The sequence below is a fragment of the Protopterus annectens genome, chromosome 1.part0 (assembly GCF_019279795.1).
Source record: "Protopterus annectens isolate FY-2018-M chromosome 1.part0, PAN1.0, whole genome shotgun sequence".
NCBI lineage: Eukaryota > Metazoa > Chordata > Ceratodontiformes > Protopteridae > Protopterus > Protopterus annectens.
The window spans coordinates 18,139,084-18,158,197 of record NC_056725.1 but is presented as its reverse complement, the minus strand read 5'-3'; the positions used below and the strand labels follow the sequence as shown (position 1 = coordinate 18,158,197).

Here is a 19,114-nt window from a genome sequence, read left to right as displayed (position 1 = left end):
GATTCCTATTATAAGACAGCTAAGGATGTAGATACAAAGATGTGTAAAAACATGTAAAAGCACACTATTAAACTGTAAAGTTATACAGTAAAACATATAAAACTATGTAAACAAAAAGCACTCTATTAAACAGTAAAGTCACACACACATTATTTGTTAGTATAAGGTTAATTATTAAATAGTTCACTGTTGATCGGTAAAGTCACACGCACAAAATTAGTTAAAATCTTGGTAAAACTGGCTAGGATTGTAAGGGCTCTTGAGCTGTTAGCCAAATAATTTCCTATGAACCTTTAATGATCCTAAATAGCATAACGTGGGTCTAAGAGAATGAATGGATAATTAAATACAGCAACATGATTGCTACCAGGAAGTCCGTGTAGCTCCAGTGGAATGTACCTCTGGGGAAAAGACTGTCTAAAACAAGCTATTAGACAGGAGATCCAAAGAAGGCCTATCCCTGTACTCAGTGGGTGAAAGGCAATAAAAATGCAGGGTCTGCACCAGTTTATGGAAATCAAACTTTAATTGTAGAACACACCTCTCAACTGTATAAAGTATGTACATGAATGCGATATCTTATTCTACCTGTGTAAATTGTTGTCTTTACAAAGTGCTCTTGATCCTAGGTTGCAGCTGAAATGAGTCAGGAGACTAGTCCACTTACCTGGTAAGCAAACGGTAGTAAATAAATAAACTGTCCAGAATTTTGCAAAACATTCCATTTTACCTCATATTTTGGTCTGTTCCTCATAAAATGTGTGTTTTTTTAGCAAACCACTGGGCATTGTGCCCACTAAATAATAAAAAATTCAGAAAACGCATGCTAATGCAAAATTTGTCATTCTAACATCTTTCTAAGTTTATACAAGAAACATTTAAATCTCTCCCTGATTTTGAGCATTTATCCTCCCATTATTATTTTTTGGTTTTATCCAGAATTCTAAAGCAAAACTTCAGAGGTATGCTGAGGATCACAGGCAGTTACTAATGCCAGACATTAAAGTTTCATATTCTCATTGTTCACAAAATGCACGCTGATGCATAAACTGCTCTATTAAATTTTTTAATGAATTAATATTTAAAAATTGTCCCTGTTTTTGAATCTTCATTTCCCGTTATTTTTCTCTTTGCCTAAATTTCTTGAGGAAAAGTTGATCGGTTTGATTCAAAAGAACACTTGTACAGGTGTTTCCATGGTTACTATAAGCTCACTCAGTCAAAATAATACGATTTATTACTCAAACCATCTTTTTCTGGCTGCCTAATCTTGCGGTTGCCTCTGAAGCTCCAGTGAAAATGTTTCCGTGTAATTTTTATGCTAACAACAGTTTCAGGGGGCATTGGGCAGCTGTTGAAAGTGAGGTGGTTCCAGCACCCATGCCCGTCTTCTCATTTTAATTCCTGTCGTGCACATTCTCATCTGCTACTGTACTTGTCTTTTCCACTCTGAGTTTTTACAGGTCTTTGTTTACAGATTAAGTTTTGGCAAACATCCATTATTACAGTTTTTGTTCCACTAAAGTTCATACTGTAGATGTATTTTGTTCTTTGACCATTCAGCCTCATTGCCATTCCCTCCAGAGTAAGGTCATAATGTTTACCTCATTTTTTTTTTTTTTTTTTTATTATATTAAAGTTCTAAACTCCTTCTCGGGCAATTGGCATACATAAGAGTTAGGACTCTACATTTATTTTTGTTTGTACTTGCTGTGTTTGAATTGCGTCTGTGCCAGTTGTACTGAACGATCATGGTTTTACATGCTCGACCTCAAGTTGGCACTCACATTGTGTGGTCAAAACAGTTTTATTTCATTTTTACACTGATATGCACTGAAGAAAAAAAAAACACAATGAAAGTCCCTATAAATCCATATTTAGTCACTACTTGCCCAGTACTTTTCATTTATTAAGCGAACGTTATCCTCTATTTTCTTATCTTTTTCTTTCCCAGCTTGTGCTGTAAAATGTTCATGGTAGCAGTCAGCATCTCTGTTAATCCCTATTTTTACATGATTCTTTCTCTGCTTCTAAGTTCACACTGTAGCTGTTTAAATGACACACAACATTACAAAGTGGTGCAGAAGTGACCCTACCTTTAATGTCATAAAATGTGACAATCTGTCACTTAAGGACACCTCCCTCCACCAATTACTATATTTTTATTTTCAGCAGGAAAGAAAAAAGCAAAATGTGCCTGTAATCCTTTTTAACCGATTCATAGTATTAACAGTTCATCCCAGAACAGTAATATCCCAACAAATATATTATTATTACTGTTGAATATTCATCTTTCCTGGTATTCATTCATGGGCACTTATTAGCTTGCAATCAAAACTGATTTAAATTACAGATTAATTGAACAGCTGACATTCTGTTAGCCCTTTCATTTGAGCTCTTGATGTCAGTCTTGATGTGTGCTTCTGTCACTCTGATTTAATACTTAAAAATGCCTATGAGGTTCTTCCGCATTAATAAATGAGTATTCCTTACATTCCCACTTTAAACTGAACACAGCTGAAGAGGTTAATCCCAGTCAGCAAACTTAATACTATCTCAGATTTGCATTCTCTATATAGTTTCCATGGTAACCATTTAGACATTTAATATTCCCATAGATTTTATGCCAAGCAGCTTCCATAATTGTCTGATTCATCCACTAATCGAAGCCCATATCTAATTGTAGGTGTTGATGCAGAATTCAGTTTGTGTCATAGTTTTTCTTTGCTGCCTGAAGTGTTAAAAATAATGATGCCACCTCATAGTTGCTACCTTACAATTCATTTTATATATGCTGAAAGCACAAGCATTTTAGTCAGTGATACTTAAACCTCCAGGCAGCAATCCCGCTACAGTTTTTAATTGGTATGTGGCCAAAATGTGAATTTCTGTGCCTCTAATGCTCCTCAATATGTGTGTGTATACATATATATATATATATATATATATATGTATATATATATATATATATATATGTATGCATTTATGTTGAGGAGCATCATTTGCACCCTTTGGGGTTCATAAGAATACGTGTGGAAGCAATTCAACACAAGTCTTAAAACTCCTTATCCAGTGTTTCTAGATAGCACACGCATCTATTTTCACATTGGTTTGTCTAGTTTAATTTCCAACATAGCCCTCCATTTTTTTTTATTCTTCTCCAGCATCTCCAGTTTTATTTCTGCAAGGTGTTACTCATTCTGGTTACTAGGCGTTTTGTTACTGGAATGGCACTTCTTGTTTCTAATAAACTATTTTGGGTGTGAGGGTGGGGTTTGCTTCAGGAGTTATGCCAGTTGTATAGTCCTAGCTGCACTAAGGGATCTGTAAAAAAAAAAAAAAAAAATTATTACCCCATATATGTCCTTGTTTGTTCCATAGAATCCAGTTACTTTTCTGTTTTCATTTGATCCCAATATATTCCTTTAGTCTTTCTTGTACAAAAGCAGTTGTCCTCTGAGTTATGCTGTTTTACTATCTCCAGCAGGTAACAAAAAAATTGCCTGAGGCTTTTTGTCAGTTAAGTGTACAAGACTGTTGCGCCCTGTTTTATAACACACTGCAACTCATTCTACATTCAGAAGTACATCAGAAATTGGACCTATCAAAGTGATTTAAGTAATGTGCTTTTAATTCTTTTTTTTTCACTCTGAGCATCATGCTTAAATGTAGATGTTAGATATAGGGTATTTTATTTAAATATTTCAAAGTACATGTCTAGGACAGGGATCTTAAACTAAGGGAGCTTGGACGGTGCAGTGGTGCAGCGGTAGTGTTGTCGCCTCACAGCAAGTGGTTCTCTGGTTCGATTCTTGGCTGGGGGGCCTTTTGTGCAGAGTCTGCATGTTCTCCCTGCATTCGTGTGGGCTTCCTCCAGGTGCTCCGGTTTCCTCCCACGTTACAAAGACATACATCTGGAGTGTTTCTCCCTGGGCCTCCACTGAAAATTGGCTTTGTTCCAAGTCAGGCTTTCCTGGTTAACAAATGTTAAATAAAATAAAAATAAACCATGCATCTCTTTTGAATCATTCAGCTTATCCTGTGGCACCTTAAGTTTCCTACCATCCCGTGGCAGAGATGCCAGCTGATAGTGGTTATCCTGCCTACTTGGGGGCACGGTTGGCTTCTTTCTATGAACGAGCTGGGAGAGTGAAGTGTCTAGGTAACCCTGAATGAGAGGGCAGCATCAGTATTGTGGGAGCGTAGTTCATAATCATTTCATGTGGTTTTGCTGTTAATATTTCAACTAGTGTCTTGTATGCCGAACATCAGAGTCATCATACCTCTCAACCTGGAAGCATTGAAAATCTGGACAAAGGCCCATGAAAAATATGTACAAATCTGTATGCTAATTAACATGAAATCTGCATACTTCTGTAACCCCGCCCACTCAGATGGAATTCTGGGATATCAACTTTCAAATGCAAACTGAAGTACAGACAGCGAAAACATGGCCCCAGGCCCAGACCCTGTAGTAAATGGTAATCATTTTTTTAGAAATGTATAGCAATGATGTCCACTCACCAGGCTGAACAAGGAGAAAATTACAGTCAACTGCCTGTCGGGTGCCAGGATCTGCCACATAATGCATGCACTCAAGTCACTCCACAACAAGTACAAATATGACTCTGTCATTGTCCATGCTGGAGTAAATGACTTGAGACGTACCTCCCTGGACTACATGAAAAGAGACATGGAAGAGCTCTTGGATCATATGACCCAGGCAAGTATGACCCTAGCCCTGAGAAGCATCCTGCCTTCGCCCAGAATGATACCACAGTATAAGGACAAAATGATTGACTTCAACAATTGGCTAAGCTTCTGGTGTCATTCAAAGGGGATCCAGTATTTGTATGCCTGGGAAGACATGATCGACAAACCACAATGCTTTGCCGAGATGGTCTGCACCTGTCACCCCTGGGATTCAGGTTACTGGCTAAAGCTCTTGCCACCCCTATAGTGCCTTTTTTAGGAAAGGTTCAAAGGATAAAACCACCACCGTAACAGATACAAGCATGCAAAATCTGAAGGTAATGCTACTCAGTGCTAGAAGTCTAAACCTCAAAATGCACTCTCTCGAGGCACTCCTAAAAATGGAGAACATTGATATCTGTGCAGTGACTGAGACCTGGTTCAAGACTCCAGAAAGCACCCCTGCAATATCAGGCTACAATTCTTACCACACTTTTCGGCCACAAAACCAAGACCGAAACACTAAAGGTGGAGGAGTGTCCATTTTCACCAAGGATATTCACACCTCCAGCCTAGTTGCCCAACACAGTGCATCTAAAATTCTCCAGGTGCAACTAATACTAGGTAAGACTGCAATCCAAATTGTAGCTTGCTACAGACCCCCCACCATACCCCAAGATTCTCACTACACCTTCCTAAACATACTGGAAAATATTAAGATACAACCAAACACCCCAATACTAGGTGATTTCAACTACCCTGCCATTAATTGGGAAAACTACTGTGGTGCCAACTCCTTTTCCCAACTGTTCTTGGAATTCATAAATTCCAACACCCTGGATCAACTAATCCATTGTCCCACCAGGGGCTCCAGTATCCTATACCTGGTCATTACCAACATGGGAGATAGATGCTCCACACCAGTGATCACCCCCTCATTGGTCAGGTCTGACCATAAGCAAATCACCCTTGACATCCTCATCCCAACTCCACCCCCCAGTAAGGAAACCTCCTTAAAAAACTTTTCCAAAGCCAACTTCATGCTACTGAAGTCAGAAGTGACAAACTTCACAACACCCACGCAGACGGGATCTGGACGTTCGACTGCATAATCCTACACTAAGGCACTGTACGAGGACATCCACTCGTGCATGAATCGTGCCATCCCAAATAGAACCAAGATGCTCTTCTCCAAAAAAAAGAAGCCAATCTGGTGGTCCCCTGCTATAAACAAACTATACAACAGAAGGAAGAAACTATTGCAGAAAAAGAGGAAAATCCCAGGATGCAAAAAACTCCCTCACGAGCCTCAGTAAGAAGCTGAGATCACTCATAAAATCCTCAAATGCTAGTTACGAAAATAAAATTGCCAAAGATTCCAAAGACAACCACAAGGCATTCTATAGTTATGTCAAGAATCTAAATGGCAATGCTCAGATCTGCTCTGAGCTACAACAGAATGGCATTAAATATACTGATCCCAAGGATATTGCCAATATCCTGGCAGATCGATTTAGTGCCAACTTCACTCCCCTCTCACCACCTAAAGGGCCCATCTCAATACCAAAAGATTGCCAAATTCCGATAATCACAGCCACACAGGTAGAAACAGCACTCTCCAAAGCTAAGAATACAGCATCCATGGGACCAGATGACATCCCAGGCTGTGTACTACATGAACTACAAAATGAACTGGCACCCCCACTTAAGTATCATGTTTAATCATAGCCTCACGTCAGGCTTCGTACCCACTGAGTGGTGCACAGCTACAGTTATCCCACTCCACAAGGGAGGATCCGCCTTGGATCCCGGGAATTACCGTCCCATCAGTCTGACAAGCCTGATCTGCAAGGGCATGGAATGCATTGTCATGGAACTTATAAACAAAGACATTGGCAACCTCCAGACACTGGACCCCACCCAGTTTGGGTTTGTGAAGTGCCGATCTTGTCTCCTGAATCTGATTGACTTCTTCGAATCGGTCTCCAGAGCTGTGGATGAGGTTAAGGTGGTCCACACAACCTATCTGGACCTCGCCAACGCCTTCGACACCATCCCCCATTCTGGAATCGTAGATAAACTTACTAAGCTGGGCATACATCCCTACGTCACTTGATGGGTTGCCAACTGGCTTACTGACAGAACCCAGACTGTAAAAGTAGCCGACTCCAAATCCAGCTCCAGACAAGTGACAAGTGGAGTACCTCATGGTTCAGTCCTGGGACCACTCTTGTTTGGCTTTACTTCTTTGAAGTACAGGCCAACACTAAGGGACTCTGGCTAACAAAGTTTGCAGATGACTACAAACTGGGAGCCATTATTGAATCCCCAAATGATGTGGATATTCTACAAAAGGGCCTTACAGAAACAGATGCCTGGTGCCAGAGCCATGAGCTCAAGCTTAATACCAAGAAATGTATAGTTATCCCCTTTGGAAAAAACATGTACCCATGAACTACCGCATAGGTGGCAGGACACTAAACATCAAAAGTGTGATGAGAGACTTAGGGACACAAGTGTACAGTGGTCTCACTTTCGATAACCACATCGCGACAACAGTCGGGAAATCCTTCTACGTGGCACACCTCATCACCAAGGGCTTTTCATCCAGAAAAAAGGAGGTCATTGTCCCACTGTACTCATCCCTCATTAGACCCATTATAGAGTATAATGCCCCATTTGGCATGTACCTCACAAGACATCTGCAACACCTGGAAAGGCCACAGGAATACCTCACTAAAAGAATCACAGGCCTAAAGCAGATGCCATATGCTAACCGTCTAAAAAAAACTCCTGCTGTACTCTGTGGCATATCATCTACTCAGAGGCGATCTCTGCTTAATATACAAGGCCATGTCAAACCCTGAGCTGTTGGACATGCTCCACTTAAAGAAATCCCAATCCCTCAGAGCCACACGCTCCAGGGATCAAAAACTTATCACAATGAACAAAGCATGCTGGAGGGATAGGTTCCTGACCCAGAGACTCCCCATACTCTGGAATAGACTGCCCATACATGTCAAGCAGAGCGCCTCATTGGCCCTCTTCAAAAGGAACCTTGATGATTGGATGGGAGATAGGAAATCCACCCCGGGGATCATGTCAGTCGCCCTGCTAGACAGGGGCCCAGAGAAGTAACTACTGTGGGAAAAAATTTCCAGGGAATTGTTATGGCTAGGCTTGCATAGGCCTTAGGGCCGATAGCCTAGTACCAACCTATGAACCTATACAAAATCTCATATTTCTGAAGCACACTGGAATTTCAACCAGAAACGCATGTACAAATGTAAAACAAAAATAGGTACTGTCTGGACTTGATGGAAAATACTTGGGCTGGAACTCAACAGAAATCTTTTGAATCTCCATATGTTTTTGCAGTAGGCAAATACCCAAAAAGTAGAGATATGTCTGTTTCACATTTAATGAGAAATCTTAATTTTACCCCACTGCCTTTTTTCATACCAGTCTTATACCCTGACATTTTACCAAATTTAGCCATGATTGAAAACCAAACCTCTGTATTCTTTTCAAGATGAGTCATGGGGAGCAGGGTAACATCAGGGGTCTATATTAGTTTGCCAAAAGATATTTTTCAGTGAACACCTATTCATTGACACATAATCATTGAAAATTATTTCTGTGATTTGCAGAATTTTCCCAGGGCAATGAAGTAGTTGGCCAGCTATACAACTTTGCCCTTTTTCCCACTGTAGTGTGATCTTGGAGTTGTTATGTATAGTTGGGGGGGTGAAGCCTCCCACTTGAGTGGGTTTGATTTAGTTGGTTGTGGGTTCCGTTGTGCTGCGGGGCAGTTGTTTCATTGCCCTGGCAAAATTCTGCGAATCGTAGAAGTGGTTTTTGCTGATTATGTGTTGATGAGTAGGTTTTCGCTGAAAATCCCTTATGGCAACCTAATATAGACCCCCCTATCAGATGTTGACCTCTCTTAATTCAGCACATTCTCGTACCTTCAACATTCATGCCTGACTGTTACAGATCTTATCTTATTCAGTCCATCCATCTCTTTGTTAGACATCCTTGTCACTTCTTGCCTTCTTCCAGTCCTTCTCAAATCTGCTTTATCAAATAATTTTCTGCTTTTCTGCACATGTGAATGAACTGCCATAATCTGTTCTCTTTGATCTTTTCTGTAGCTGCGGCTACTTTGACTTCTACTCTAATGTCCTCATTTCATCTGTCCCACAGTGTGCATCCTACCACCCATATCAAACAGTTCATCTCTATCATCGATTGCTTCCTCAACTGCTCTGTCTTCACTGCACAGGTTTTTGTGCCATAGAGCAACACTGATCACATCACTATTTTATGTACCTAACTTTTCATGTTCTTTCGCTTTCACTGCTACTGACACTCTGTCTCAAACGGTTGCAGCACCTCTGATTCTAGCTTTGACCTCATCATTCAGACTTCCCTTTTCCTCAACCACTGCTACCAGGTACTTGAGGATGTTAACCTTTTCCAATGTATTCTTGTATATCTCAATTTTCAGCTTCTTCTGGTTTCCTCATTTGCTGACATAACAGCTGTATGTACACAATTTCATCCCATGCACCTTCAGTTTTACATACCATTTCCCTATCATTTGCTGAAGCTCCTATTTAGAGTCTGCTCATAGTGCCATATTATCTGTATACAGCAGCTTTGTTGACCTGTCCCTTCCATCCTGTTTGCCAGTGTAGCCCATCACCAGTATCCATAGCAGTGGGCTCAGAGTTAAACCCTGAAGCACATCCACTCCCACTGGGAGTCCCCCTGTAAGTCCAAACACAGTTCACACTTGTGTCATTGGGGTCTTGTACTAATTCTACCAATGTTTCTGAAACATCCCAAGTCAACTTTTTTAGGTCCTTGTCATATGGTTTCTCCAAGTCCACAAATTACAAATGTTACTCTTTCCTCATCCTCAGCTTCTCCACTGTCTGTCTGTCCATCTGTCTCTGCAAACATTGGGTGGGTTGAGCTGTATCCTGCTCTACATCCAAACTGCTTATCTTCCCATCTTACTTTCTGCTGTGTTGCATATCTATTGTCATCCTCTCCAGTAGTTTCATGCAGTGTGACAGGAGTTTGAGATCTCTGTACTGCCTACATTTGTGGATGTCCCCTTTGTTCTTGGCACTGGAACTAGAATGCTTATTCTCCAGTCATCTGGGATATATCTCTCCATTCTTCAGTGAATACCCTCAGGAACCAGTTTTTCTCTAACTCACCCAATATCTTGATAATAAAATGCCATGACTTCATCTAAGCCTGTTGCTTTCACTGACTTCGTTTTCCTTAGTGTTGTTCTTAATCTTTCTTGAGGGAGCCCTTCCTCCTCTTTCATGGGGCAGTACAACTTCTGTGGGGTTTCTTTCAGACGTTGTTGGAAGTACTTCTTCCATCTGTCTTTGATGTTCATTGGATTGGTGAGCAGATTAGCATCTCTTATGAATGGTATATTTGTCTTTACCTTACAAACAAGAGTTTCATTGTACCGTTTGAGCCACTTCCTAGAAACTGTTAGAGTTTCTGTATTGCTGCCCATAAACAATGAAAAAAAATGTTTTCATTGTCATAGATATACCCCATCAAATATGATGTCCTTATTGCTGCCAAAGTTTACAAATGCAAAGCAAACACAAAGGAAGGACACCACTGTCTTGTGCCCCTGGACAGCTTCAAGGACTGTGACATTCATACATGAGCTTTGAATGGGACACTGGATGCTGTGTAGTTTTCCTGCATCAAGTCTGATGCACATGAAAAAACAAACTCACTCAACACCAGTATCAAAACCCTTCTAATCTGTCAAAGACCTTTTGCTTTTAAGTTCAGTCAGTAGTGACCTCCAATGCTTTTATGCTATTTTCTTTGACAGCTCTGTTTCACTATATTACATAAAGTTTGCCTTCTTCCTGAAGACCTCCATTGATCACTGTCCGTTAATTAAGGTACATATTTTACTAATGTTTTTTCTCTGTATTCATGGTTATCAACAGACTGGCTTTAAATAAAATGCTGCTTAGCTGAAAAACAAATTGTTGAAAACTTATCTTCAGTGATCATAAAAGAAGCCTTTTTTTTTTTTTGGAGAACAAGTTCCCTGCCACCTCCATACTGTATGTGTTTGGGTGTGGGGGGCCCAGCTTATATATGCCAACTCCAAGGTTGTACATCAGAGGGGAAGACCTGCAGCCTGAAATATCATTCAGCCATTGCACCTCAACTGAACAACAGTAGATTTAAAGCCATTCAGTAACACACGCATTTTTATCAACACTGATATAAACAATTCATAGTCACGATCTAATGCTAAAATAGGCCTATGAGAGTATGGTAAAGTTAAATCCTTCCCTTTTCATTACTTACCCAAGTCACTGAAGCAAGAACCTCCTTAATTTTCTTGTACCATATGGAAGAGTGTGTTAAGTGTTTGTAATTTATTTGGTCAATTACCCAAAGGTTAGTTGGCAATCCATCACTGCCTGAAGTCTTTCCTCTCGCTTTTCTCAATATCCTCAGCTAATCCTCTTCAGTAAGAGGATCAGTCGTAGATCTTCTGGGGTTACTAGAACAGTACTTGCTACAAATTCTGCTTTCATTATTAACTAAGTAAATGAAGTGGCCATTTTTATGAGATGCATTGTAAGGTAATGGCATTGACATTGGTGATCCTGGTCAAATAAACTATTCCTAGATGGTTTTAGCAACAGTGTTTAGAGGTGTAATAGGAAGTTTCATATTCGTACATCATACTCCCAAAGCAAAAAAATCCATTCTGTAGTGGTACATTTCCTAATTATATTGAAAGATGCATCACATGATAAGTACTTATAGCAGAGTTTAAGCACAATTCCCATCAGGCACAGTATTATACTTCCTGTTTCACTTGTGGGCACTTTATTTCTTGTGTTCAAAGTTAGAGTACTTACTGCCCTTAACTTGGGGAGAAGGTTGCCCTCACAGATGTTTTTGTACACCAGGGGTTATCATGAGGTATGCTTGGTTACACCTATGACTGTGCTAAACCACAAAGTATTGAAGTGCTCCAGCAGCTTTTGTCAAAGAGCTACTTTATGGTGAGTTCCTTTTATAGTTCATAACATTTCATAATGTGTTTTTACCAGCTGCAATGTATAAAAAGTGATGCATAAGTGCAAAGGCTTCATCAGAATTAATTCTGTTTCTCTTAGGGAATTCTGGAGAACATTCAGAGGAATAAATTGATATTCATTGAGACACAGGATGCAGCTGAGACCAGTATGGCCCTGGAGAAGTACCAAGAAGTATGTAAATTTCTTTCTTTCTGTGTTATAACATGTGCTCCTTCTGGTAACCACCTGTATGTAAAGACAGAGAAAGATATTTCTAGCATTTACAGGCCCCAGCGTTACCCATTATCTTTATACCAAAAAGAGGAAGCTGTTTTATAACTACTGTATATCTACTGCCTTTATTTACCATATATATGCATACCTCTCAATTTTCAAGAATTCATCACAATGTCCAGATTTTTTACTTGTATTTTTAGTCTGTTCCTCATAAAATGTGTTTTTCTGCACATTGTTAGAGATTGAAGTCACCAAAATGGCACACATTAGGGTTTCAGACTTCATATCCTTCAGAAAATGCATGCTATTTTAAAACCTGTTTATCCCAGCAATGTTCTAAGTTTATAAGAGTAATACTTAAAATCTGTGTCTGATTTGGGGTGTTTGCCCCCCCCCCCATTAGCCTTGGTATTGTCCAGAATGTAACTAGACTGTATTCCTATTCCTTCATTTAATAACTTCATAACGTTTTTGCCTGCAACTCACTATAAATGTTATCATAAAAATGTCCTGTATCGTCCAAGCCCCATCTGCATTTAGGGTTTAAAGCTGGTCAGTTCTGTCCGAAGCTCTGAAAGCACTGAAGGAATGATGAGACAGACTTTCTTGTCCCCACTATCCGTAAGCTGTGAACGCTGCTTTTTTGGTGGGAGGGGGGTGGGGTGTTAATGTATTACTTAGGTAATGTTTCATTTAAGAGACTGATTGCTACTTTTTAATTTCTGATACTTAATGAAACTGTATTTTATATTTTGGAGGATGCAAAAGGCCATCTGAGTTAGTTGGTAAAATTTGTGATTTGCTTTTATGCCAATAAGTATGTAAAGTTGTTTTCTTCATAGTGTGGTGGTAAGTGGGACTAAACATCATCACAGATGACTTAAATGAAGGAAAATATCTATGAAACTGTCAATAACTCATAGATACTATGAATGAAAGCTCTTACTTGGATAGCTGAGCTTTGTTACTGCAATCTTCTTCTTAGATATGTGAACAAGATTGTTCATACATTACCATCTCAATAAAACAAAAGTTTTTTATTTTGTTTTGCTTCATGTATTACTACAGTTCTTCCATTCTAAAGAAAATGTTATAGCTACTGAAAAATTCAGTCGCTAAATACATAATATTTGTTATGTTAAAAAAATAGAACAGTGAAATCACCTGTTTTCTTGCAATTGTACACATTATTTACAAGGCTGGTGAGTGTAGACTTCTTAGTGGGTAGTATCTTGTGATAGCTAAGTATAACCTAGTTGCATTTATGCCAAAGGGCTTAGATCATGCATATGTTCTTTAACATAAACTAATTTATTGCAGATGTGAAATGAGCCTGCAGTAATTAGTGGATTCACTGTAGGTGTAAAAGGAGCCTTCAGTAATTAGTGAATTCATTGCAAGTGTGAAAGGAGCCTGCTGTAATCAGTGAATTTATTGCAGGTGTGAAAGGAGCCTGCAGTAATCAGTGAATTTATTGCAGGTGTGAAAGGAGCCTGCAGTAATTAGTGGTAAGTCATGTTCTATTAGTGTATGAACACAGGCTTTGCTATGGAGGCTTTGGTTTAGGTAAGGAGATGGGCTATTTTATGATACCAAATAGCCTCTGAGCTTGTTGGCTTCTGCGTGAAGATGGAATGAGAAAGTTTACTGGGTTGGGGCTGAAGCCAGAGATCTAGATGTTTGAAATAGTTACCACAGTAATCTCACCTGTGCAAGCCAGTGACCCAGGCATCATAAACATAACAGAAACACTGTGCCAGAGATCATTGCATCTGTTACTTGGAGTTGAGGGGGGCTCCCAGGGTATTAAATGATGCATAGATTGTGTTAACATGCTTGGTTAGGGTGGTCCTGATTTGAAGTGGTGGTTTGTCAGAAACCCATGCGGTCATACCAGTCGTCTAGAACAGAGCAGGGACATTGGACATGGTAACTCTAAAGATATTGACAATGGCAGAAAAATAAAAAGGTCCCTAAGGCAGATCCATGGAGAGCACCCACGTATTGACCAATATAGGGTGGGAGGAAAAGCTGCTTATCATAGCCTGGAACAGATACTTGCCCCAGTATACCTTAATCCAGTTCTGTAAAGTAGTGGACAGTTTATAACATGCTATATCTGTCACGAGTTTATGGTCATCAGTCAGGTTAGCTCAGTGAAGACCGTTCAAGTAAGTTTGTCACGATCTGTATGATGGATAATGTTTGTGGGGGGGGGATGACTGTTGGAGTAATTCATCTCTTCTTGAAGCCACATTGCTGAGTATGCTAAAAGAGTTGTGTGTAGACCTCCTTAGTTAATATTTTAGAAGCTCTTGCTTATGTATAGCTCAGCATTTGCAAATATAAAAATACAAATGCAGTCTACTTTTAAAATGATTTCCAAAGGAAAACTTTTATCAAAAAAGGTGAATTGATGCATCAAATTTATATGCAAAGTAAAATTTCAGTGAACACCTTTATTGAATTCTTACTATTTTAACACTGACATACATACACACACATTAGTAGAAAAGAAAACAAATAACATTTTCATTATTTTATGCATTGTACATGTTTTCTAACAACTGTTCACTCCAGCATTACAGTGCAGTGGTGCAGCAGTAGTGCTGTCACCTCACAGCAAGAGGTTCCCCGGTTCAGTTCTCGGCTGGAGTGCCTTCTGTGCAGAGTCTGCATGTCCTGCCTAATTTCATGTGGGTTTCCTCCGGGTGCTCCGGTATCCCCCCACATTACAAAGACATGCGTCTGGAATGTTTCTCCCCGGGCTTCCACTAAAAAAATTGGTTTTGTTCCAAGTCAGACATTCCTGGTTAACAAATGTTAAATAAATAAGACACAACAACATAAATTGTTCAATTCCTGCCCTCTGCTAAACCTCACTCCTCCTCCTGAACATTTTCGCATGTATTGTTCCCACAAATTCCATTTACTTTTATGACATTTGCTCCTTCCCTCTTGTAAAGATCCCACCTCCAGTTCTTTTATCTCCTTTACAATATTCAGTACTTTAGTTACAAATGGTTTATATTTTGACTTCTTTTTTCCAGTAATTGCTTTTTTGGCAGCCAGTAGCATTAAATTTAGTAAGTCCTTACAACGTTTGGGCAATTCAGATCCTGTGTACAGCTCATAGTAATAATTTCCTTAGTTCCAGCCATTTGCTCGCCCATCTTCTCTGACAATGTACTTTGTAGTAATTAAAAAAAAAAAGTGACAGCTTGCTGGTTCTCTAAAAAACGTTCCCACTTTATTCTGTTACATACCACTTCTCCAGCATTTGCTTTCTACCTGAGGAACATTTTTCTTGTGCCTGCTTGGGGTAATAAAATCCAAAAGCTCCTGAACCCGGGATTATATTGATCACTCTCCTTTTTCTTTATATATGTTGTCTTTCCAGTCTGTCTTCTCCTTCTTTGCTAACCTCCTCTGATGGTTTCTTATACTTATATTTTATGTCATTACTACTTATCCCTTTTTCACAGCAGCTTCTGTTGGAGGCTTAACTAAAACATCTGCCAGAGCTGGTCGCACACCTCTGCCTTTTTCTTCTCTGCCTGCAGTCTGTTACTGTCCATTGTAAGGAAGGCAATCTCCAAACTGCTGTTCAAATTTCTACTTGGTGTCTTCCCACTCTGTTGCCTTTTCCTCTCCAGTTATTCGCTCCCAGTTCCTTGATTCATTTGCCAGTTTTCTCCAGTAAATTCCAGCACCCTTTAACACCTTTATTAAATTATCATTTGTGACATAGGCACATTTACATTTATATAAAGTAATCAAACTGTATTAACAAGTTAAAATTAACAAACTTTATGCTTCACATACATTGCTATATATCATAACCTAAGCAACATTACATAAATTATTCAATTCTTGCCTTTTTTTAAGCAAGAAACATCTTTATTAAACCATCACATATGACATAAGCAATCATAAACTGTCTTTCGGCTTTTTCCGGTTAGGGGTCACCACAGCGGAACTCCGGTCCGCTAATGATTGGCAGTAGATTTTTACGTGCTGGCTTGCCAGGCCTAATGAACAACCTTCAACGAAGGAACGCCCATTCACGCATGTCGACACACAGAAGACACTCTGAGAATCGAACGTGCAACGTCTAACTGTGAGGTGACAGCGCTACCGCAGCACCACCACCGCAGTACTGACATAAGCAATCATACATTTATATAAATGAAAACAAAACACACTGACACACTCCCAGTTGCAAACATTATACATCACTTTTAATCTACCCAGTAATTTTCAGTCAGACATTACATAGCTCATTTAAGTCCTGTCTTCTTTTAAACCACATTCCTTCCCTATATATATTGTTCCCACAATAGTTTGCTCCTACCTGTTTTTAAATATCTCAATTAGTAGATTCCAGCATCCTTTTGTCTATTTTCTATACTCCCTACCTGCAGTCATCCCTATTGGTAAAATCTCTTTTCTGCATTCCCAGGTTGGCTAAGTCCTTTCTGCAATTTTATGAACATTATATTCTGTATGGTTGTTGTTCTCCTTAAGGACATGCATCCAAAATGTTGTCTTCTTGCTTTTCAAACGTCCCTGTTTCATCATCATCCCTTTCCAGTTTGATTTATACCCTTCTTCTTATGTTATGAATATGAGCCTTAACTTTGTTGCTGTAAATTATCTTTTCAAATCATCTGTAGGGAAAATTTGCATATCCCACTTAAGTGTTGTCCTCTTCCCTTCCCAAATAAATTCCTTCAAGTGTTCGTTAATTATAATCCACAACTTTTCCACTGGCTGAGTTGATAAAAATACACTCAGCCTGTATGTAAACCTAAAGGGACTATAAATATCTTACTAATCTCTTATGCATAATCACAAGTTTCCTGCTTTTCAATATTTGTATTATATTTTGTTTATTCCCTTCCAACTTATCCCCAGCAGCCATAATAGAATTATTTTTAATCCATACCCCTAAGTACTCCATCTTATGTCCACATAAATATTGGTATTGCTGAACCATTTCACATGTGGGTACATAGTTTACCGCTATAGCCTTTGTTTTAGCTTCATTTAATTTATATCTTGCAAAGATCTGAAACCCTCTCAACATGTTTCACAACACAAAAATGTCATTTTTCTGAATTTATCAAGTACACAGTCATTTGCAAATAAAGCTGACTTTCCTTGAGTGCCACAGCATTTTGATCCCTGAACTTGTGAGCTCTTTATTTTCTTTTCCAGCGCTTGCAGATGTTAATCAAATAACAAAGGGAAATAGGTCACCCCTGCCTTGTTCCTCTGTTCAAACACAGCTTGTTGGAGAGGAACCCCCTCCATAATTCTTGCCTCCGACCCTTCATATATTCTCCTAATTATCTCTTGTTACTTTATCAATGAATGCAAATGCTACTGTTGCCCTAAAATGTTAGTTGACTGTAGCAAATGCTTTCTTTGCTACACAATAGTTGTGGTTTCTTACACTCTTCTTCACTGTTAATATTGCCAAATGTTTGCCTGCCTCCTCAAAACCACACCAATACATATCTATAAATTGTGGAACATCTTTGCCATTTTCTTAGCTAGTTTATACAAAAATAATCTGGTTTAAAATTGAAGTGGGTCTATAAGAAGCCATGTTTGAATGGTCTTTAACCCTTTCCATCCCCAATTCCCCAGCCACCCCACCAGACCCAACATTATATTTGCTCTGATCTCAACCCACTTTCACATCTTCAAGACACACCTCTTAAAATGACACCACCATAAACTCATTATCTCACTGCCCTCCTAGTCAGTACTTCAATATTACTGGAAGTCTTAACTCCTACTTAAAAAATTCTGTACAAACACAACACACATCCAGTCAGTGAAATGTTCCTTTTTCCACAACTTACCCTGTTCTACCTCCTTTTTCTTTTCTCTTTCACCTCCCTCACCCCCTACAACCAATAACAAACACCTTCATAAAGCTCTTTTCTAACCAATCACCATATCAATATGCATTAACCCTGTTTCTGTAACTTCCTCACCAATAAACTCCACCACAAACTTCCAGTAATCAGACCAAACTATTCCCCAGCTCACCACTGTTGGGATCACTCTTTTTATGATTACAAAAACTCAGAAACATTTTTCTATCTGCCTAAAAACACCAAAGACCTTCTTCAGATTATCCTCCATAATCTTCATATTCCTTCTTAGGAGTAACATCAGATGCAACCCAGGCCCAACCACTCTTTCCTTAACATCAGAACTGTTCCCTTCCTACACTGGCCTCTGTCCTCCTCAATGCACATAGCATATGAAGCAAGCTAGACCACACAAGTGCTTTTATTTCCCAACACAACCCGATTATCCTGGTTCCCCTAGCCAGATACTGCATGGTGAGCTCTTCAGTGGACTATTGGAGTCCAGTAGTCGATAAGATAACAACCTATGTCTTGCCAAGTAATCTTAACAGTAATCTGCAAATCACACATCCAGTAATGATTGTAGTCACCACATGTCTCTTGAGGACATTCTTTCATCCTTCCTTCTCCCAGGCCACAGTGACCACAGACGCTTTCCACTTGGGGCTGGTTGGGTCATTACATGGGGAAGACAGTCTAAGGCACATGGTCACAGTCATAGGTTAGACTTCACATCCAACATACTGGAGATGAGCCGGCCTCTTGGCATTGCAGGCCTTTCAGAACACACTTCCCATTGATGAGATATCCTTTCAGACAGACAGCATGGCAATTGTCTGGTACATCAACAAACAGGAAGGAACCAAATCTTACCTATTATGTCGAGAGGCCATGAGAGTGTGGCAATGGTTGATATCTTCTCACTGCTTTCTAGTAACAATGCATATCATGGGCAAGTCCAGTGTGATAACAGACAACTGAGCAGGTCTAGCCTTCTTCCTCAAGGAGTGGTCCTTCAGTCCGGCAGTTACAGAGCAGATATTCGGCTGTTTGGGCCAGACTTGCTTCCCAACACAACTACAAGTGCAGCAAGTTCTTCACTCTGACCCCCCCCCCCCAGAGAGGAAGTCACCGATGCTGTCTCCCTCAATTGGACCCCAGGACTCCTTTATGTATTTACCCCATTCCTCTGATCCCAAA

The 19,114-nt window shown here is 39.6% G+C and overlaps 1 protein-coding gene across 1 annotated transcript in view; it reads left to right on the top strand.

Moving 5' to 3' along the window:
- Positions 1–19,114, top strand: part of ERCC2 (ERCC excision repair 2, TFIIH core complex helicase subunit) — a 2,230,202-nt gene that overhangs the window by 1,917,488 nt on the left and 293,600 nt on the right. Inside the window, exon 18 of the mRNA XM_044070725.1 lies at positions 11,889–11,981. Coding sequence (XP_043926660.1) covers positions 11,889–11,981 — 93 coding nt within the window. The remainder of the gene's footprint in view (positions 1–11,888; positions 11,982–19,114) is intronic.